Source organism: Lepidochelys olivacea (genome assembly GCF_965140295.1).
Source record: "Lepidochelys olivacea isolate rLepOli2 genome assembly, chromosome: 25".
NCBI classification, from domain to species: domain Eukaryota; kingdom Metazoa; phylum Chordata; order Testudines; family Cheloniidae; genus Lepidochelys; species Lepidochelys olivacea.
The window spans coordinates 4,334,391-4,356,842 of record NC_140435.1 but is presented as its reverse complement, the minus strand read 5'-3'; the positions used below and the strand labels follow the sequence as shown (position 1 = coordinate 4,356,842).

At 44.2% G+C, this 22,452-nt stretch overlaps 1 protein-coding gene across 8 annotated transcripts in view; it reads right to left on the bottom strand.

The window, feature by feature from the left end:
* The window catches only part of RANBP3 (RAN binding protein 3), a 174,231-nt gene that overhangs the window by 7,684 nt on the left and 144,095 nt on the right, over nt 1-22,452 (bottom strand). For all 8 annotated transcript variants that reach the window (XM_084614216.1, XM_084614215.1, XM_084614221.1 and 5 more), the window contains one exon: nt 3,920-4,103. In XM_084614216.1, coding sequence (XP_084470342.1) covers nt 3,920-4,103 — 184 coding nt within the window. The remainder of the gene's footprint in view (nt 1-3,919; nt 4,104-22,452) is intronic.

Sequence of the window (22,452 nt, the reverse complement as noted above, 5' to 3'; positions counted from 1 at the left end):
GGCAGCAGACGGTGCAGAAGGACTGCATGCCATCCACATCTCATGGCTGCTCGGCAGAAGATGGTACAGTACGACTGCTAGCAGTCCGTATCGCCTGCCCGCTCACCATAAGACGGTTCAATAGGACTGACTGCAGGACTAAAGAGAATGACCTGGTCAAGTCACTCCAAATTTAGTCCCTGCGCCCATGTCTGCCCAGGCGCTCCTGATCGACCTTACAGAGGCGACCAGGAGCACCTCAGACATGACGATGACGGCTACCAGTCGTACTGTACCGTCTGCTGCCACAAGGCAAGGGGTTGCTGCTACTGTGTAGCAATGCCGTACCGCGTCTGCCAGCATCCAGGAGACATAGGGTGACGGTTACCTGAGCGGGCTCCATGCTTGCCGTGGTATGGCGTCTGCACAGGTAACTCAGGAAAAAAGGCGCGAAATGATTGTCTGCCCTTGCTTTCACGGGGGGAGGGAGGGTGGGAACGGGGGCCTGACGATATGTACCCAGAACCACCCGCGACAATGTTTTAGCCCCATCAGGCATTGGGATATCAACCCAGAATTCCAATGGGCAGCGGAGACTGCGAGAACTGTGGGATAGCTACCCACAGTGCAACGCTCTGGAAGTCGACGCTTGCCTCGGTACTGTGGAAGCGCTCCGCCGAGTTAATGCACTTAATGCACTTAGAGCATTTTCTGTGGGGACACACACACTCGAATATATAAAACCGATTTAAAAAAAACCGACTTCTATAAATTCGACCTAATTTCGTAGTGTAGACATACCCTTATTCTGTTATCACTCCTTCCTTTTCTTAGAATTATGCAATTATCATTTAGTGATCACTTTCACCCAAACTGCCTTCCACCTTCAGATTCACAACCTATTCCTCCCTATTGGTCAGAATCAAATCTAAAATGGCTTTCCCCCTGGTTACTTCCTCCACTTTCTGAAACAAAACATTGTCCCAGATACATTCTAAGAACTTTTGGACATTTTGCATTTTGTTGAATTAACTACCCAGACATCTGCTGAAAAAGTAAAGTCCCCCATTACCACCTCCTCCCTTTTTTACCCAGCTTTCCTGAAGAATCATAGAACTGGGAGGGACCTCAAGAGATCATTTTAAATCATTTTTGTTGCTCTTCTCTGGACTTTCTCCAATTTGTCCACATCTTTCCTGAAATGTGGCACCCAGAACTGGACACAATATTCCCTCCACTTGAGGCCTAATCAGCGTGGAGTAGAGCAGAAGAATTACTTCTCGTGTCTTGCTTACAACACTCCTGCTAATATATCCCAGCAAATACATCCCAGAATGATGTTTCCTTTTTTTGCAACAGCGTTACACAGTTGACTCATATTTACTTTTTGATCCACTATGACCCCCAGATCCCTTTCCGCTATACTCCTTCCTAGGCAGTCATTTCCCATTTTGTGTGCAACTGATTGTTCCTTCCTAAGTGGAGTACTTTGCATTTGTCCTTATTGAATTTAATCCTATTTACTTCAGACCATTTCTTCAGTTTGTCCAGACCATTTTGAATTTTAATCCTATCTTCCAAAGCACTTGCAACCCCTCCCAGCTTGGTATCGTCCACAAACTTTGTAAGTGTACTCTCTATGCCATTATCTACATCATTGATGAAGATATTGAACAGAACCAGCCCCAGAACCGATCCCTGCGGGACCCCACTCGTTATGCCCTTGCACCATGACTCTGAACCACTGATAACTACTCTCTGGGAATGATTTTCCAACCAGTTATGCACCCACGTTATAGTAGCTCCATCTAGGTTGCATTTCCCTAGTTTGTTTATGAGAAGATCATACAAGACAGTATCAAAAGCCTTACTAAAGTCAAGATATACCACACCTACTGCTTCCCCCGTATACCAATATGTCAGTCATGAGATTTATCCCACCAAATCTCTGTGATGCCAATTAATTCATAATTTAGCTTATGTTCTAATGTCTGCCAATATCCTTTTTGTTCCCCATACTCATTGCATTTGTGTATAGACATCTAAAATGTTAAGCCTTGCATTCTGCCAGCACAGAGCTGGTGCTCCAAACCCAGCCACTGCTGCAAATCATCCTTGCTATTTTCTACCATGAGACCGGCTGTAGGACTGGCAGCAGCAAAAGGAGGAGAGGTTTCCAGCTATAGGAAGACAGAACATAGCTGGCTCCCATCCAGGAGTCCTGAAATGGCCCCTTCTCCCTCTGCTCCCCACCCTTTAGTCTCCCTCCTGTTTCTGCACCTCCATCTCCTCTGACTCCTGCCTATTTCCCAATACAGCCACACTCCCAGTTGCCCCCACGGTCACATTACCCACTTCTCTGTATTCTCCTGTTTTCTGACTGGCCCTCACATGGTGACTAAAGGGCCACCATTTTCCCTAAGGTCAGCCTGGATTCAGCCCACTGGAAACAATGGGAGGTGGTCATCATTTTCATAGAATCATAGGACTGGAAGGGACCTCAAGAGGTCATCTAGTCCAGTGGTTTTCAAACTGCGGGTTGCGACCCAGTACTGGGTCACAGAACGTAAGGCACAGGGTCATGGTGGCTCTGGTCAGCACCACCAACTGGGCCATTAAAAGTCCCATCAGTGATGCTGCCTGGCTAAGGCAGGCTAGTCTCTATGTGTTCTGACACTGTGCTGAGCCCTGGAAGCGGTCAGCAGCAGGTCCGGCTTCTAGGTGGGGCTCCGCGCACTGCCCCCACCCTGAGCAGCAGCTCCACACTCCCATTGGCCGGTTCCAATCCCCTTCCCCAGCCCTGACCCCCCCCAAAACCCAGAGCCCCCTCCTGCACCCCAAATCCCTCATCCCCAGCCCTACCCCAGAGCCTGCACCCCCCAGCTGAGAGCCCTGACCCCCTCCTGCAGCCCAACCCCCTGCTCCAGCCCTGACCCCCCCCACCTACAGCCCCCACCTACAGCCCAAACCCCTCATCCCCTGGCCCCACCCCGCAGCCCTCACCCCCGCACCGCAACCCTCTGCCCCAGGCCTGAGCCCCTCCCACACCCCAAACCCCTCTGCCCCAGGTGCATTGGGTCACGGGCATCACAAATTTTCTTCAACTGTGTCACCAGAAAAAAAGTTTGAAAACCACTGATCTTGTCCAGTCCCGGCAGGGTTAAGTATTATCTAGACCGTCCCTGACAAGTGTTTGTCTAATCTGCTCCTAAAAACCTCCAATGATGGAGATTCCACAACTGCGCTAGGCAATTTATTCCAGTGCTTAACCATCCTGAGAGTTAGACGTTTTCCCTAATGTCCAACCTAAACCTCCCTTGCTGCAATTTAAGCCCACTGCTTCTTGTCCTATCCTCAGAGGTTAACGAGAATAATTTTTCTCCCTCCTCTTTGTAACAACCTTTTATGTACTTGAAAAGTGTTATGTTCCCTTTCAGTCATCTCTTCTGCAGACTAAACAAATCCAATTTTTTCAGTCTTCCCTCATTGGTCATGTTTTGTAGGCCTGTAATCATTTTAATTGCTCTTCTCCCGACTTTTTGGGTAAGGACAACATTTCGCTAGGTTGAAGGCAGAAATCAGAAACTCATGACAACTTTTAACCCCCCAAAAAACAATGAAACTAATGAGAGTGGGCAATGCTGAACTAATTAATATCTTATAATTAGGCCACAGCCCCACCGGGGACCCTCTGTGCCAAGCCATGCAGGGAACTTTTTAACATCCATTTAGAGGGATGTGACAAATGTGAGGGGATTTCTACTAGGTGACTGGAAGAGTTGGCTGTGACCATATCTTAGTCCATGTCATGGACCCTATACTACGAACACTCATGAATGTAACTAAGAGAGTTAGGCATTAATGGAAGAGTCAGTTTGGTTTAAGTACAATGAGAGAACAGTACAGGAAACTAGGAAGTTTAGCACATTTGCTTGCTTACCACTTCCAGCAGATCCTGAAGGAGCAATGACATCATCGTCATCACTATCTTCTTCATTTGATTGTGTTACCTCTGGCTCAGGTGCTGTGATCTTCGCTTCTTGCTCTTGTTCCACTCTACACCGTAGAGCCAAGATCCGATGGTGTAATGCAGCATACAGCTGTCCTGTATCTTTAGAGCTTGCCTATGGATTTTTAAAATATCAAACAAACAAGATTTTAAAAGTTTACAAATGTTTTATTCTATGCAACCTCTTATACAGAGCAAAACATTCCTACCAAACTTCACTGCTTTGAAATTTCACACTGTTGATTTCAGAGTCAGTAAGTCTGGTATCCAGATGGGTGTTTTCATAGAATCATAGAATATCAGGGTTGAAAGGGACCTCAGGAGGTCATCTAGTCCAACCCCCTGCTCAAAGCAGGACCAATCCCCAATTAAATCATCCCAGCCAGGGCTCTGTCAAGCCTGACCGTAAAAACTTCTAAGGAAAGAGATTCTACCACCTCCCGAGGTAACGCATTCCAGTGTTTCAGACCAGGTCAAGTTTTCAGACCAGGTCAGAGATTTAGTGGCAGTGGAATCACAGTGTTGGTGGTCAAGGGCTGGACACGTTCAGTTCCCGAAGGGAAGAATGCACTCAGTGATTCTCTCCAACCACCTCCTATGGCTGACTGAAGGAATGATGTTGGTTGACTTCAGAAAAAACCATGTGCAACCTCCCTCATCCCAAGAAGGTACGCAAGAGGAACCGGCAACAAAGAAAGGGCACAAAGGGGAGTCTCAGAGCCACCCAGCTGCATGCCAAATACCATGCATGCCAAATAGCTTTTTTTGGCTAAATTTAAGCTTATACTTTCTTTACAAAGGGAAATCTTCACCTTTTAAAGAACCCCAAACAATCTGTCTGGATTTTCAGTCATACATCCAGTACACATATTTGTTACTAAAATGACTTGATTGTGATTATTTTATCATGTATCTCCAAAAAATCCTAAATCTCTAACAAAACACATTTAATAATGGAATCGCCAGACTAGATCAGACCTGTGATTCATGAAGCCCAGTATGCTCTCTCTGACTTTCTTGCATGCTCCCAAGAATTAATGGCTGCCTTATGTCCCAAAACAAGTTGTAGCCTTTTCAAAACTAACTATTCAGTGGATATTATCCAAACCGGCAGCTGAAAGCCCTGCTGTCGCAAGGGTATAATTTATAAAGTAATGTGTGTCACAAAGCTGAAAGTGGCTGGGACCTTAAAAACAGGACAGTAACAGACCATGAATCCCAGCAATAATTGAACCTGGGGGGGGGGGGGGGAGAGAGAGAGAGAGAGTGTGTGTGTGTGAGAGAGACACACACACTCACACAGACAGTGTATATGTGTGAGAGAGACACAGAGACACAGTGTGTGTGCTGGCTGCTGGGATAGTCTATGAGAGACCATGCACCATCTCTTTAAGGCTGTCACCAGAAAGCTTAGTTGTTCAGACCACAGCAGCTACCAGCAGCTGTCCTGTCCCCCCATCCTGCTCTGCAAAGATGGGGTACATGGGCAGAAGGGAGGCAGACACCCTGACATCAGCACCTCCCTCCCCCACTCTGTACAGCAAGCGGGAGGGTCCCAGGAGCAGCTGGCCAGGGGCTCCAAGGCAGAGGGGGGGAGTGGGGGAGAATGGACCTGAACACGCTGCCCAATCTGCTCAGCTCTGCTAATCAAATGCTTGACTCACTCCTGGGTGGCCATGCGACCGCTCAGTTTAAAAGGAACACAGGGCCCTAATCATTCTTGTCAGCCATCTTTGATCCCTCCCCTCCCCAAATTCTGCAATATTCCTTCTGAGATAGATTGATCAGTACTGAACACATTATTTCAGGCGAGGAGTTTTATTTTTATATGTCCATTTTGTTATTCTCAAATTTCTTTGGGTGGAAGTTTCCACTGAGCACTCCATAATGATGCCCAGATCTTTTTCTTGAATTGATGCAATTAATTTAGAACCCTGTAAGGCAGTGCTACTCAAAGTGGTGGCCATTGGCTGCCAGTCCACGCGCACATTGGAAAAAAAAATTGCCAGTCCCCCACATCAGATAGCTTGAGAAGCACTGCTGTAAGGTATATAAATAGTTCAAATTATTCACTCCAATGTGCATTACTTTGCATTTATTGACAATGAGTTTAATCTGCCATTTTGATGCCCACTAACCTCGTTGGTGCTTTCTCCCATGCTGTCCCTCATGCTTGAGAGGATCTCCCCATAAATATCTGAAAAACTAACTCATTACCCTCCTTCAAAACCTTCCTCAAAACTCTTTGCCATGAAGCCTACAAAAAACTTGACAACAATTGGGCTGCTGGTGTGCAGAGACAACTGCCTATCATGCTGACCAATACTGTCTCATTGTTTCCTTGTACTCCCCGTCGGTCTCCATGTGTTGTCTCGACTTAATACTTAGACTTGACTTTAAGCTCTTTGGGGCGGGAATCATATCTTTTTGTTGATTCTGTACAGCTCTTAGCACAATGGATTCCTGGTCCATAACTGGGGCTCCTAGGTGTTATAGGAATACAAATAATAAATAACTTCCTCAGAGTCTTCTCTGGCCTTGAGTAACCAAAGTAATTTTCAGAGTAACAGCCGTGTTAGTCTGTATTTGCAAAAAGAAAAGGAGTACTTGTGGCACCTTAGAGACTAACCAATTTATTTGAGCATGAGCTTTCGTGAGCTACAGCTCACTTCATCGGATGCATACCGTGGATGCATCCGATGAAGTGAGCTGTAGCTCACGAAAGCTCATGCTCAAATAAATTGGTTAGTCTCTAAGGTGCCACAAGTACTCCTTTTCTTTTTGCAAAGTAATTTTGTCATCTACAAATTGTCACTTCACTGCTCACCACCTTTTCTAGATCACTTACATCAAACACCACCAATCCTTCTATGGTATGTGGGCCATGCTGCTGCTAACCTGCCATGATGAAAGTTGACCATTTATTTCCTGTTCTCCCCCCCCCTTGCTTTGCCACTTACCTCTTAACAACTTAGATTCTTTAGTAGCCTCCTGAGTGGCACTCTGACAAAGAACCTTTGAAAGTCTAAATTTTATCAACCAGTTCTCTTATATTCACAATGTTGTTATTCACAAGTTCAAAGAATTTTTAATAGATTAGCGAGGAACCATTTTCTTTTATTGGTCATATATCATGATCTTCTAGGTGTTTTATAAAATTATAAATGAAGGTTACTTACTTGTAGCAGAGTTCTTTGAGCTGGATTCTGCATATTCACACTTTTAGGACTCATGCTGACTGGTAGCAGTACTGGTTAGACATCCATGATCCTCTGCCCTCCCTGCCTAGCACTTGAGCGTTTTCTGAAGGCTTGGTGCTGTTGCTGCCTCAGTTTCTTCCACCACCAATACCGAAAAATGCAAATATTTTAATTTGGACTCTGCGGATTAGGCAAAGTTGGCGGGGAGTGAAAATATGCAGAGTCTATCTTGAAGAACTCCAGTTACAAGTAAGTTACCTTAATTTCTTCTTTGAGTGTCCTCTGCATATTCCCACTCTTCAGATAGTTTCACAAGCAGTATGGTAAACTGGATGAAGGGATGCAGAGTTCTAATTAAACCAGGATTACCAAATTGGGCATCTGACTAGAATGCCATATCCTAAGCATCATTCTTCTTGAAAGAGAACGGACGTCCACATAGTGGCTTTGCATATCTTGATTACGAGAATGTGTTTATTAAAAGCTGTAGCTACTGTTCCAGTAGAATAAACTCTGAGCAGACTAGGAGTGGGAGACATGTGTCAATGCACTATCTAACCGTTCCAGACAGGGACCGAGATGAAATGGCTTTCCCTTTGGAGTTACCAGAACATGAAACAAAACTTGGAAGATGACCTTAAACTCTTTGTTCTTTATCTAAGTAGTATGATAGTACATGCTGACATCCAACAACATATTGACATCAAATATAACCTGGCCTCCTCTTTAGATGAATAAGGCTTTGGAAAGAACACTGGTCAATTATGGTTTGATTTACATGAAACTCAGACATAACTAGGAAGATATTTAGGGTATGAACCAAGACCCAACTTCTCTGCACGGGGAGACAATTTCAATAGTCCTTCAAAAAAGTTCTTAACCGGCATATGCAAAAAAAAAAAAAAGATTCACCATTAACATGAGTATGGCATACTGCTAGCAATAAACTTAATGGAGGGCAGAGACAACCCATTTATTTTTAAGTGTAACAGATATCCCAGAATAAGTTATATTGGAGCTGAAACCTTTCCCAGTTGTCCATCAAACAAATCTTTTTCTGTCGAACTTATAATTTTTTATCTATCTGGTAGTTTTCTGGCATTAACTCTCTGCACCTCGGATGAGCATGATCTTTCTAACTCTGTCAAAGGCTAGTACCCAAGCTATAAAATGTAACTACTGGAGAGCTGGATGGAAGACCTTTTTCCCCCCTGCTGGGATAGCAGATCCATTGATAACAAGAGGATTTTGTAATTGCCTTTGAATAAATGGAGTAACTTGATGCACCACTGCTGCTTCAGCCACACTGGAGCAGTAAGAATCACCCTCTGGCTGAATCTTGTCTTATCTTTTTTAGGACTGTGGGAAGGAGGGGGAAAAAGAGGAAATACATAAATCAGACCGCTCCCCAACCTAGAAGGAATGCATCTGTCAATGACAGACTATCTGAGCCTGCTCTTGAATGGAAATGGGGACACTTTGTATGTGGTTTGAATCTGGTTGCAAACAGATCTATGTCCAGAAATCCCCAAAGATTGAATATATCCTGAATCACCAATCCTTTAGGGGCCATTTGTGCATCTAAAATAATCTCTGCTCGGCCAGTCTGTGAGAACATTGTATGGAACTGCTACAGGCACGGCAACTGGGTATACAGTGTGCGTGATGCATCAATCCCAAAGTTCTACTGCCTCTTTGCAAAAAGTTGATAAGACAGAGCTCTTCCTTATTTGTTCACATATACACTGTCCATGGCCACTTGAATTACTGCATTTCATACTTGTAAGAGACATGCTCTGAAAGCTAGTTGGATTGCCCTCAGTTCCAATACATTTTTGTGCAATAGGGATTCTGCGTTGTTCTAAAGAGCTTCAATGTACAGACTACAAAAATGTGTAAACCACCCTTTCTTTGATGTATCTGTGGTTATAATTAAAGAAGGAGAATGTGGGTTGAACAAAACTTCCTTGAGGACATTTTGAGGTTATAGCCACCATCTGAGAGAAAGACAAACCTTCCTCAGAACAGCAAATACCTTTTGCAAATCACAGAATCATAGACTATCAGGGTCAGAAGGGACCTCTAGAGGTCATCTAGTCCAACCCCATGCTCAAAGCAGGACCAATCCCCAATTTTTGCCCCGATCCCTAAATGGCCCCCTCAAGGACTGAACTCACAACCCTGGGTTTAGCAGGCCAATGCTCAAACCACTGAGCTATACCATCCCCCTGTCCATAACGGGTCTGAAATTCCATAGTGGCCAGTGCCAAAATGGTCTCATTCTGAGCCTGAAATAGGTCGTGGATGCCATCAGACTCAAAGTTAACAAATTTTGAGAGGGCTATTGAAGCAGTCTGCATATGGTAGTTTTTAATTTCATAGAATCATAGAACTGGAAGGGACCTTGAGAGGTCATCTAGTCCAGTCCCCTGCACTCAAGGCAGGACTAAGTATTATCTAGACCATCCCTGACAGGTGTTTGTCCAACCTGCTCTTAAAAATCCCCAATGATGGAGATTTCACCACTTCCCTAGGCAATTTATTCCAGTGCTTAACCACTCTGACAGTAGGAAGTTTTTCCTAATGTCCAACCTAAACCGCCCTCGCTACAATTTAAGCCCATTCCTTCTTGTCTTATCCTCAGAGATTAAGAACAATAATTTTTCTCCCTCCTCCTTCTACCTTTTATGTACTTGAAAACTATTATCATATCCCCGCTCAGTCTTCTCTTCTCCAGACTAAACAAACCCTATTTTTTCAATCTTCCCTCAATAGGTCATGTTTTCTAGACCTTTAATCATTTTTGTTGCTCTTCTCTGGACTTTCTCCAATTTGTCCACATCTTTCCTGAAATGTGGCACCCAGAACTGGACACAATATTCCCTCCACTTGAGGCCTAATCAGCGCGGAGTACAGCAGAAGAATTACTTCTTGTGTCTTGCTTACAACACCCCTGCTAATACATCCCAGAATGATGTTTCCTTCTTTTGCAACAGCGATACACAGTTGACTCATATTTAGTTTGTGATCCACTATGACCCCCAGATCCCCTTCTGCAGTACTCCTTCCTAGGCAGTCATTTCCCATTTTGTATGTGTGCAACTGATTGTTCTTTCCTAAGAGGAGTACTTTGCAAAAAAGGAGAGCAGCAGAATATGGACCCTGGACTTCAGAAAAGCAGACTTTGACTCCCTCAGGGAATTGATGGGCAGGATCCCCTGGGAGAATAACATGAGGGGGAAAGGAGTCCAGGAGAGCTGGCTGTATTTTAAAGAAGTCTTATTGAGGTTAGAGGGACAAACCATCCCGATGTGTAGAAAGAATAGTAAATATGGCAGGCGACCAGCTTGGCTTAACAGTGAAATCTTGCTGATCTTAAACACAAAAAAGAAGCTTACAAGAAGTGGAAGATTAGAAAAATGACCAGGGATGAGTATAAAAATATTGCTTGGGCATGCAGGAGTGAAATCAGGAAGGCCAAATCACACCTGGAGTTGCAGCTAGCAAGAGATGTTAAGAGAAACAAGAAGGGTTTCTTCAGGTATGTTAGCAAGAACAAGAAGGTCAGGGAAAGTGTGGGCCCCTTACTGAATGAGAGAGGCGACCTAGTGACAGAGGATATGGAAAAAGCTAATGTACTCAATACTTTTTTTGCCTCTGTCTTCACGAACAAGGTCAGCTCCCAGATTGCTGCACTGGGCAGCACAGCATGGGGAGGAGGTGACCAGCCCTCTGTGGAGAAAGAAGTGGTTCAGGACTATTTAGAAAAGCTGGACGAGCAAAAGTCCATGGGGCCAGATGCGCTGCATCCGAGAGTGCTAAAGGAGTTGGCGGATGTGATTGCAGAGCCATTGGCCATTATCTTTGAAAACTCATGGCGATCGGGGGAAGTCCCGGAAGACTGGAAAAAGACTAATGTAGTGCCCATCTTTAAAAAAGGGAAGAAGGAGGATCCTGGGAACTCCAGGCCAGTCAGCCTCACCTCAGTCCCTGGAAAAATCATGGAGCAGGTCCTCAAGGAATCAATTGTGAAGCACTTAGAGGAGAGGAAAGTAATCAGGAACAGTCACCATGGATTCACCAAGGGCAAGTCATGCTTGACTAATCTAATTGCCTTCTATGACGAGATAACTGGCTCTGTGGATGAGGGGAAAGCAGTGGACATGTTGTTCCTTGACTTTAGCAAAGCTTTTGACATGGTCTCCCATGGTATTCTTGCCAGCAAGTTAAAGAAGTATGGGCTGGATGAATGGACTATAAAGTGGATAGAAAGTTGACTAGATTGTCAGGCTCAATGGGTAGTGATCAATGTCTAGTTGGCAGACGGTATCAAGTGGAGTGCCCCCAAGGGTCAGTCCTCGGGCCGGTTTTGTTCAATATCTTCACGAGGGACGTGATCGTTCCCCTCTATTCGATATTGGTGAGGCCTCATCTGGAGTACTGTGTCCAGTTTTGGGCCCCACACTACAACGAGGATGTGGAAAAATTGGAAAGAGTCCAGCGGAGGGCAACAAAAATGATTAGGGGACTAGAACACATGACTTATGAGGAGAGGCTGAGGGAACTGGGATTGTTTAGTCTGCGGAAGAGAAGAATGAGGGGGGATTTGATAGCTGCTTTCAACTACCTGAAAGGGGGTTCCAAAGAGGATGGATCTAGACTGTTCTCATAGGAAGCTGAATGACAGAACGAGGAGTAATGGTCTCAAGTTGCAGGGGGTGGGGGGGTTAGGTTGGATATTAGGAAAAACTTTCTCACTAGGAGGGTGGTGAAATCTCCTTCCTTAGAAGTTTTTAAAGTCAGGCTTGACAAAGCCCTGGCTGGGATGATTTAGTTGGGGATTGGTCCTGCTTTGAGCAGGAGGTTGGACTAAATAACCTCCTGAGGTCCCTTCCAATCCTGATATTCTATGATTCTATGATTTGTCCTTATTGAATATCATCCTATTTACTTCAGACCATTTCTTCAGTTTGTCCAGACCATTCTGAATTTTAATCCTAACGTCCAAAGCACTTGCAACCCCTCCCAGCTGGGTATTGTCCGCAAACTTTAGAAGTGTACTCTCCTTGCCATTATCTACATCACTTATGAAGATATTGAACAGAAACGGACCCAGAACCGATCCCTGCGGGACCCTTCCAGCATGACTGTGAACCACTCTCTGGGAACGATTTTCCAACCAGTTATGCACCCACCTTATAGTAGCTCCATCTAGGTTGTATTTCCCTAGTTTGTTTATGAGAAGGTCATGCGAGACAGTATCAAAAGTCTAAAGTCTTACTAAAGTCAAGATATATCACATCTACCGCTTCCCCCCATCCACAAGGCTTGTTAACCTGTCAAAAAAAGCTATCAGGTTGGTCTGACACAATTTGTTCTTGACAAATCCATGCTGACTGTTATTTATCACCTTATTATCTTCTAGGTGTTTGCAAATTGATTGCTTAATTATTTGCTTCATTATCTTTTCGGGTACAGAAGTTAAGCTGACTGGTCTCTAATTCCTCGCCTCATTTCACTTTTTATAGATGGGCATTATATTTGCCCTTTTCCAGTTTTCTGGAATATCTCCTGTCAAAGATAATTGCTAATGGCTCAGATATCTCCTCAGTCAGCACTTTGAATATTGTAGGATGCACTTCATCAGGCTCTGGTGATTTGAAAACCTCTAACTTGTCTAAAGAAAAGGAGTACTTGTGGCACCTTAGAGACTAACCAATTTATTAGAGCATAAGCTTTCGTGAGCTACAGCTCACTTCCTCAGATGCATATCATGGAAACTGCAGCAGGCTTTATATATACACAGAGAATATGAAACAATACCTACTCCCACCCCACTGTCCTGCTGGTAATAGCTTATCTAAAGTGATCATCAGGTGGGCCATTTCCAGCACAAATCCAGGTTTTCTCACCCTCCACCCCCCCCACACAAATTCACTCTCCTGCTGGTGATAGCCCATTTGTGTGGGGGGGGGGGGTGGAGGGTGAGAAAACCTGGATTTGTGCTGGAAATGGCCCACCTGATGATCACTTTAGATAAGCTATTACCAGCAGGACAGTGGGGTGGGAGTAGGTATTGTTTCATATTCTCTGTGTATATATAAAGCCTGCTGCAGTTTCCATGATATGCATCTGAGGAAGTGAGCTGTAGCTCACGAAAGCTTATGCTCTAATAAATTGGTTAGTCTCTAAGGTGCCACAAGTACTCCTTTTCTTTTTGCGAATACAGACTAACACGGCTGTTACTCTGTAACTTGTCTAAGTAATTTTTGACTTGCTCTTTCCCTATTTTAGACTGTGATCCTACCTCATTTTCACTGGCATTCATTATTTTAGACGTCCAATCACCACCAACCTTCTCGGTGAAAACTGAAACGAAGTTATTAAACACCTCTGCCATTCCCACATTTTCTGTTATTGTCTTTCCCCCCTCATTGAGTAATGGACCTATTCTGTCCTTAGTCTTCCTCTTGCTTCTAATGTATTTGTAGAATGTTTTCTGGTTTCCTTTTATGTCCCTAGCTAGTTTGATCTCATTTTGTGCCTTGGCTTTTCTAATTTTGTCCCTACATACTTGCATTAATTTGCTCCTTCAGATGGAAAGCTCTTACCTATATTGAGTCAAGAATCACATCAGTGAACATAATCTTTTGTGACAGTGTGAGAAGAGACTCTTCTTTATTGATGAGAAGATGTAGGGTTCTGAACAAAGAATGAGTAACCTGAATGGCTTTCTGTAATTCTTTGGAGGGAGCCTTCAGAAGAAAATCATCTATGTAATGAAAGATGGAAATTTCCTGTCTTCTCAGGTGTGCTGCTACTGGAGCCAGGCATTTGTAAAGACTCTGGGCGCTGTTAAAGACCAAAGGGTAGGAATCTTTACTGGAAAAGGTCTGAACCAACAGAAAAAAAAAGAACAGATATTTTTGATGCAAGGGTCTTATTGAAATATGAGACTTTGAGATCAAGAGCAGCGAATCAATCTAAAGTGGACAGGGAGGGAATAATCAGTTACCATCCTGACCTGAAACTTCTTGATGACCTTGTTTAAAGTTCTGAAGTCTAGAATTCGTTTGAGACCTCCATTCTTTTTTGGGATTAGAAAATACCAAGAGTAAAAAATCAAATGTTCCTTTATTCTAACAGAACTTCTTCTATAGCCGCTGCATGTGCTTGTGAGAAGGGTCCCTAAAAAGGGCGCAAGGGAAGTTTACATGGAGGAAAGAATTTGAACTGGAAGGTATAAACTTTTTTTTACTGCATCTAAAACCCATCTGTCCAAGACAATATTTATCCATGTGCTGTAGAGATGAGTGTTTCCAAAAACGTGGGTAGTATTGACAGAAACAGGTTTGAAGCTTTTGTTCATCACATCAAACCCAAGGTCTGACATTACGAAGATACAACTGAGGAGTTCTTCATCCTCATCCTAAGCTTGGAGGGTATTTTCCTCTCCTGCATTTGAGAGGATGTCTGTTGTTGCTGATAATAAGGTTGCCTCTTATGGGTATAAGAAGAAGAGGGAGAAGATGGAAAGGAATGTTTATAGTATCTGAACACAGATGCAGATGTCATTCTACGATAAGGAAGCAGTAACCCAGAAGATCTTATATTGGAGCATGGGTTCTTCATTTTCTCCAGAACTTCATCAGTTTTTGCACTAAAGAATCCATCTCCTTCAAAAAGGTAAATCCTCAGTTTTTGTCTTAGATTCCATAGGGAAAGATGAAAATCATAGCCGTGCATGTCTGATGAGAGCTATAACTGATGCCACAAATCTTGGTGCAGTCTCAGAAATGTCAAATGATGCCCTAAAGTAGGTGTAGTCAATAGGCAGATCGCGGGCCAAATCTGGACCGCCAGACTTTTTTGAGCAGACCGCAAAATCTTTTTATTTACTTATAATCATCATTATTATTGCTGTGTGAAAAAATGTTTCTCTGGAGTCAGGACCTTGACTATATCTTGATCAAGATATGGGAATCTTGACAAAAAATAATTGACTACTCCTGACCTAACGGCATGTTTTGTCACATTCTGGCTGATCTTTATGAGAGTGACTGTTAGTCTTCTCTGATTTTCTCGGACATTCTTGGTTAAGATTGATATCTTCTCCCACAAGTGAAATTGGTATTTGGCCTTTACTGCTTGATAATTGGCCACATGCATGTTTAAAGAAGCTGATGAAATAATTTTCTTCCTACAGAGTCCAACTTTTTTCCTTCTTCTTCACAAGGAGTTGAGTGCTGAAGACCTGACCTGGATCTCTGAACTGATGCTACTAGCACAAGAGAATTAGGTTGAGGGTGTACATGAAAACAGGAGAATTTTTCCTGTGGGACCCGATATAGTTTATCTGCCTTTTTTGAAATTGATTCACATGAAGATGGGACAAGAGAGATTTTGCTGATTACCAGAGACCTCCCAATATGGGTAATGAAATCGTACTCTTTGCAGTAGAACCCAAAATATCAAAAATTGGATGGGTGGCTTTTTCCAAAGCTACTGATGGTAATTTTAAAGTTAATGCCATTCTATCCACTAGCTCAAGAAACTGAATTACGTTCTCAGAAGGAGACAATACTATAGCTACACCTCCATTTTCATCAGGAGATGAGCCACTGTCCAGCTCCATATTTTACTGTTGAAATTCTTGTAGAGGAGACGTTCTCTGATGCTCCTCCTCAAATAATGTCTCCTGTGGGCAAGATTGGGAACATTCTCTTGGGGTAAGATCTGGACCCTTCAGTTTGGTAAAAGATGTATTGGCATGGAAGATTCATGCTTCCTGGAGTGATAATAGTAAGTTGAGGGTTGATCAATATGAGCAAGGAACCCAATTCTGGCAGTCACCCCAATCCTATCTCACATCCCTTGTTTGGAACACAGGGTACCGAGAAGGGAAATTCTGATCTGAAAATGGTCAGGTCGTAGGCATACTTGTGGGAACAGACTCTACATCTTATAGTGAATTCGATCCCGCATCCAATACTGAAGCTGCAGGTGAAATGACAGCAGTAGGAAACTGGGTCATGTAGAATGGTGAAAAATCTTTTAATACTCCATTTGGAGTAATAGGTGGTGGAATAGGTACTGGAGATTCTCCACGTTTGCTGTCATAGAATTATAGAATATCAGGGTTGGAAGGGACCTCAAGAGGTCATTTAGTCCAACCCCCTGCTCAAAGCAGGACCAATCCCCAATAAATCAACCTAGCCAGGGCTTTGTCAAGCCTGACCTTAAAAACCTCTAAGGAAGGAGATTCCACCACCTCCCTTGATAACCCATTCCAGTGCTTTGCCACCTTCCTAGTGAAAAAGTTTTTGCTAATATTCAACCTCAACCTCCCCCCCTGCAACTTGAGACCATTACTCCTTGTTCTATCATCTGATACCACCGAGAACAGTCTAGATCCATCCTCTTTGGAACCCCCATTCAGGTAGTTGAAAGCAGCTATAAAATCCCCCCTCATTCTTCTCTTCGGCAGACTCAGTAATCCCAGTCTCCTCAGCCTCTCCTCATAAGTCATGTGCTCCAGTCCCCTAATCATTTTTGTTGCCCTCCGCTGGACTCTTTCCTATTTTTTCACATCCTTCTTGTAGTGTGCGGCCCAAAACCGGACACAGTACTACAGATGAGGCCTCACCAATGCCAAAATAGAGGGGAATGATCACGTCCCTCGATCTGCTGGCAATGTTCCTACTTATACAGCCCAAAATGCTGTAAGCCCTTCTTGGCAACAAGGGCACAATCTTGACTCATATCCAGCTTCTCGTCCACCATAACCCCTAAGTCCTTTTCTGCAGAACTGCTGCCTAGCCACTTGGTCCCTAGTCTGTAGCAGTGAATGGCATTCTTCTGTCCTAAGTGCAGGACTCTGCACTTGTCCCTGCTGAACCTCATCAGATTTGTTTTGGTCCAATCCTCTAATTTGTCTAGGTCCCTCTGTATCCTATCCCTACTCTCCAGCGTATCTACCACTCCTCCCAGTTTAGTGTCATCTGCAAACTTGCTTAAAGTGCAATCCACGCCATCCTCCAGATCATTAATGAAGATATTGAACAAAGCCGGTCCCAGGACTGACCCTTCGGGCACTCCGCTTGATATCAGCCGCCAACTAGACATGGAGCCATTGATCACTACCTGTTGAGCCCGATGATCTAGCCAGTTTCTGTCCACCTTATCATCCATTCATCCAGCCCATACTTCTTTAACTTGCTGGCAAGAATACTGTCGGAGACCATGTCAAAAGCTTTGCTAAAGTCAAGGAATAACACGTCCACTGCTTTCCCCTCATCCACAGAGCCACTTATCTTATCGTAGAAGGCAATTAGGTTACTCAGGCATGACCTTGGTGAATCCATGTTGACTGTTCCTGATCACTTTCCTCTCCTCTAAGTGCTTCAAAATTGATTCCTTGAGGACCTGCTCCATGATTTTTCCAGGGACTGACGTGAGGCTGCCATGTCTGTAGTTCCTCGGGTTTTCCTTCTTCCCTATATTTGCCTTTTTCCAGTTGTCCAGGAGCTAGCCCGATCACCATGAGTTTTCAAAGATAATGGCCAATGGCTCTGCAATCACATCCGCCAACGTCTTTAGCACCCTCGGATGCTAAAGCACATCCGGCCCCATGGACTTCTGCTCGTACAGCTTTTCTAAATAGTCCCGAACCACTTCTTTCTCCACAGAGGGCTGGTCATCTCGTCCCCATACTGTGCTGCCCAGTGCAGTAGTCTGGGAGCTGACCACGTTCGTGAAGACAGAGGCAAAAAAAAGCAATGAGGACATTAGCTTTTTCCACATTCTCTTCACTAGGTTGCCTCCCACATCCAGTAAGGGGGCCACACTTTCCCTGACCTTCTTGTTGCTACCATACCTGAAGAAACCCTTCTTGTTACTCTTAACATCCCTCACTAGCTGCAACTCCAGGTGTGATTTGGTCTTCCTGATTTCACTCCTGCATGCCTGAGCGATATTTTTATACTCCTCCCTGGTCATTTGTCCAATCTTCCACTTCTTGTAAGTTTCTTTTTTGTGTTTAAGATCAGCAAGGATTTCACTGTTAAGCCAAGCTGGTCACCTGCCATGTTTACTATTCTTTCTACACATCGGGATGGTTTGTTCCTGCAACCTCAATAACGATTCTTTAAAATACAACCAGCTGTCCTGGATTCCTTTCCCCATCATGTTATTCTCCCAGGGGATTGTGCCCATCAGTTCCCTGAAGGAGTCAAAGTCTGCTTTTCTGAAGTCCAGGGTCCGTATTCTGCTGCTCTCCTTTCTTCCTTATGTCAGGATCCTGAACTCGACCATCTCATGGTCACTGCCTCTCAGGTTCCCATCCACTTTTGCTTCCCCTACTAATTCTTCCATATTTGTGAGCAGTAGGTCGAGAAGAGCTCTCCCGCTGGTTGGTTCCTCCAGCACTCGCACCAGGAAATTGTCCCCTACATTTTCCAAAAGCTTCCTGGATTGCCTGTGCACCGCTACATTGCTCTCCCAGCAGATATCAGGGTGATTGAAGTCTCCCATGAGAACCAGGGCCTGCGATCTAGTAACTTCCGAGAGTTGCCGGAAGAAAGCCTTGTCCACCTCATCCCCCTGGTCTGGTGGTCTGTAGTAGACTCCCACCACGACATCACCCTTGTTGCTCACACTTCTAAACTTAATCCAGAGACTCTCAGGTTTTTCTGCAGTTTCATACTTGAGCTCTGAGCAGTCATACTGCTCTCTTACATACAGTGCAACTCCCCCACCTTTTCTGCCCTTCCTGATCAGCTTATATCCATCCATGACAGTACTCCAGTCATGTGAGTTATCCCACCAAGTCTCTGTTATTCCAATCACATCATAATTCCTTGACTGTGCCAGGACTTCCAGTTCTCCCTGTTTGTTTCCGAGGCTTCTTGCATTTGTATATAGGCACTTAAGATAACTCCCTGATTGTCCTGCTTTCTCAGTATGCGGCAAGAGTCCTTCCCTCTCGCGCGCTCCCGCTCGTGCTTCCTCCTAGTATCCCACTTCCTCACTTACCTCAGGGCTTTGGTCTCCTTCCCCCAGTGAACCTAATTTAAAGCCCTCCTCACTAGGTTAGCCAGCCTGCTTGCGAAGATGCTCTTCCCTCTCTTTGTTGGGTGGAGCCCTCTCTGCCTAGCAATCCTCCTTCTTGGAACACCATCCCATTGTCAAAGAATCCAAAGCCTTCTCTCCGACACCATATAGCCTTTTGTTGACCTCCACGATTTGACAGTCTCTACCTGGGCCTTTTCCTTCCACAGGGAAGATGGACGAGAACACCACTTGCACCTCAAACTCCTTTATCCTTCTTCCCAGAGCCACGTTGTCTGCAGTGATCCGCTCAAGGTCATTCTTGGCAGTATCATTAGTGCCCACGTGGAGAAGCAGGAAAGGGTAGCGATCCGAGGACTTTATCCCTCGGATCCCTTTGTCCCAAATATTTATCACAAGAATCCCGAGAACAGTTGGATCTGTTAGTAGCTGTGGGTCCAAGTGAATCCACATCATGACATTAGTGTGTTGCTGAGTTGATGTGTGCAGATCCAGTAATCTTTCCTTTTGATCTGTATCTCTAGAACAGTCTATAGGTCTACTGTCTTTTGGTCTTGGATCCACACGTGAACAGTCTGATGAACTACCAGAGGTATGTTTTAATTTAGCTTCCATTTGCCTCTGAACTGAGGTAACCAGTTCTGGTAAGTTACTCGGACCCTTATGACAACTGACTGAAACTGGTTCCACAGAAAAATGTATTAATTTTGGAACTGGATCCGAAAGCTTAGGAACAGTCCGATTTGAGAATTTGGAACTGGAGCTTGGTGTCAATGCAGAAGCTTTCGTTGTTGCAATTTTCTTGGATCTGGATGTAGTCTGAGCTGATTCAAGCCACCTCTCCTTATTTTTGGATCCTTTAGAGTTCTCAGATCCCAGAGGCTTAACAGAATGGTCTTTTATAATGAAAGGGCCTGAAGTCTGTTGTGTCTCTCTTTCAGACCTGAGGTGTGAAAGTGCTACTGATCAACGTGCGGGGGAATAGTTCTTCCCCAAACACTTTAGACACTAAACTTGTGCATCAGATGCAGGGAAGACTGCTGGGCAAGACGGGCACCATTTAAACCTTTGTTTCTTCAAAAGGGATCGGCCATACCAAACAATAAAATTATTCCTTACAACTATGGCCTAGTCTAAATCTAGCCTAATTTATCCTAAAACTAACTAGCCAGAGACTACTATCTTTAAAAACTATTAACAGATAAAGGCACTATCTACCAGTGGCTCTGAGATCCAGTGGGTCATGTCCTGTTGCTGCTGCAGTTGGAAGGAACTGAAGCAGCAATGGTGCGATGTCCCCTTTATACCCATGCCCTCAAAACATGCTCAAGCACTAAACAGGGAGGGTAGAGGAGCATGAATGCCTAACAGGCACTACTACCAGAAGAAGGTCTACTGTCCTGCTGCACCTGTCAGCACAAATCCCCAAAGGGCAAACAGACACTCAAAGGAGAATTTTAATGATCATTTCAATGAATTTATGAGGTACGGAAACAAGCTTCACTGGTCTGTAATTGCCTGGATCACCCTTGTGCCTTTCTTAAATAAAGGTACAACATTTGCTACCCTCTAAAACGCTAATATAGCAGCTCATTTTAATGAGCGATTGTATATTTTTGCTAGCAACTCTGACACTTTGTTCTTCCTTCAGTGCTCTTGTGGATAGATCAGCATGAATGCATATAAACAGCAGTTTTCAGAAAACTACTCACCACCTTGTTTCACTAATAAGCCAGATACCTTGGTTTTTCCAAAAGTATGCTCTGATTATGGGTCAAGGAAATGAAAAGAGTACAAAATGTCTAGTCCCAACAGCCATTGGAATGTTTAAATCTGATCTGTAATGCTTGAAAGACATAGCAATTTCTTGACAGTAAATATAGCCTCTTTCATCTTCCACGGTCACAAAACCCAGCATCAGTGTCCCTGGAAAGGACTTCTTCTCATTAACCACTATCTCACAGGGATTCTTTCATGCCCTGATGAACTTGAACTATTTGCCTCAGTTCTTATGACACTAGGTCCCCATACACAAGCAGTCACTCTCCAGAGAGCAAGTGTAAAATTAAGCCCAAGAACCTAGCTCTGTGCATAAGGGCATTAAGTCCAATGACACATTCCATTCTACAGGAACTTTGATAAATACAACGTATGTACTCAAAATGCCCCAACCCAAAGTATTTGCTTGGCTTGTACCTTCCTCCATCAATCACTAGAAATGACCAGCTTTGGCCTGACACAGCATTTACAGTAAGAGCATCCATGAATAACACTTCAGGATTCTAAGGGCCACTGTTTGGACAATCCTGCTTAACAAAGCAACCTTACAATGCACAGCACTTCAGTCAAACAAGTATGCTTTTACTTCTTTTTTCCCCTCCCATAAATAATGTCTTTGACAATGAAAAGGGCTGTCAGTGTCCTTTTTATGGAGGAAAGGGGAGAGACGGGAGCAATTTAAGAAAAGGAGAAGTTACTCACTTCTGCAGTAACTGTAGTTCTTCGAGATGTATTCACTATGGGGGCTTCACTTCAGGTGTGTGAGCGCCCTAAGCACCTTCAATCAGAGATTTTCATTAGCAGCGTCTGCGCATGTATCCAATGCATCTTTGTGCTGTGTGTGCACTGAGGCTACATAGGGCTGCATGGGCAATCCACTCTCAGTTCCGTCTCTAATGCAAAGTCTCTCAGAGGGAATGCAAAAGCAGAAGGGATGGAGGGTAGTGGAGCACCCATAGGGAAACATCTCAAAGAACTACAATTATTGCATGGGGTGAGCAACTTCTTCTTTGAGTAGTGTCCCTATGGATGCTCCATTTCAGGTGATTCCCAAGCAGTGTCTTCCTAGGGATGAGAGCTTCAGAATTGGGTCCAGAACTGAAAATAACTGCATCACCAACTGCCACTTTGGTTCTAGAGGCATGGGCAAAGGCAATGCTTACGGAAGGTATATACTGAAGATCATGTAGCGGCTCTACAGATCACAGTTACTGGAACGTATTTAAGTAATGCCATAGATGTTCACTGCAACCTTGTAGAGTGGGCTATCACCTAAGAAGGAGGTTGAATGCTGTCTGCCTCAAAACATTCAATAATACACTCCGAGATCCATCTTGATAGCATCTGAGTGGAGACTGTGGAACTTGTCAATCTGTCTGCAATGGAAACAAATGGACTAGGAAACATCCAAAATGA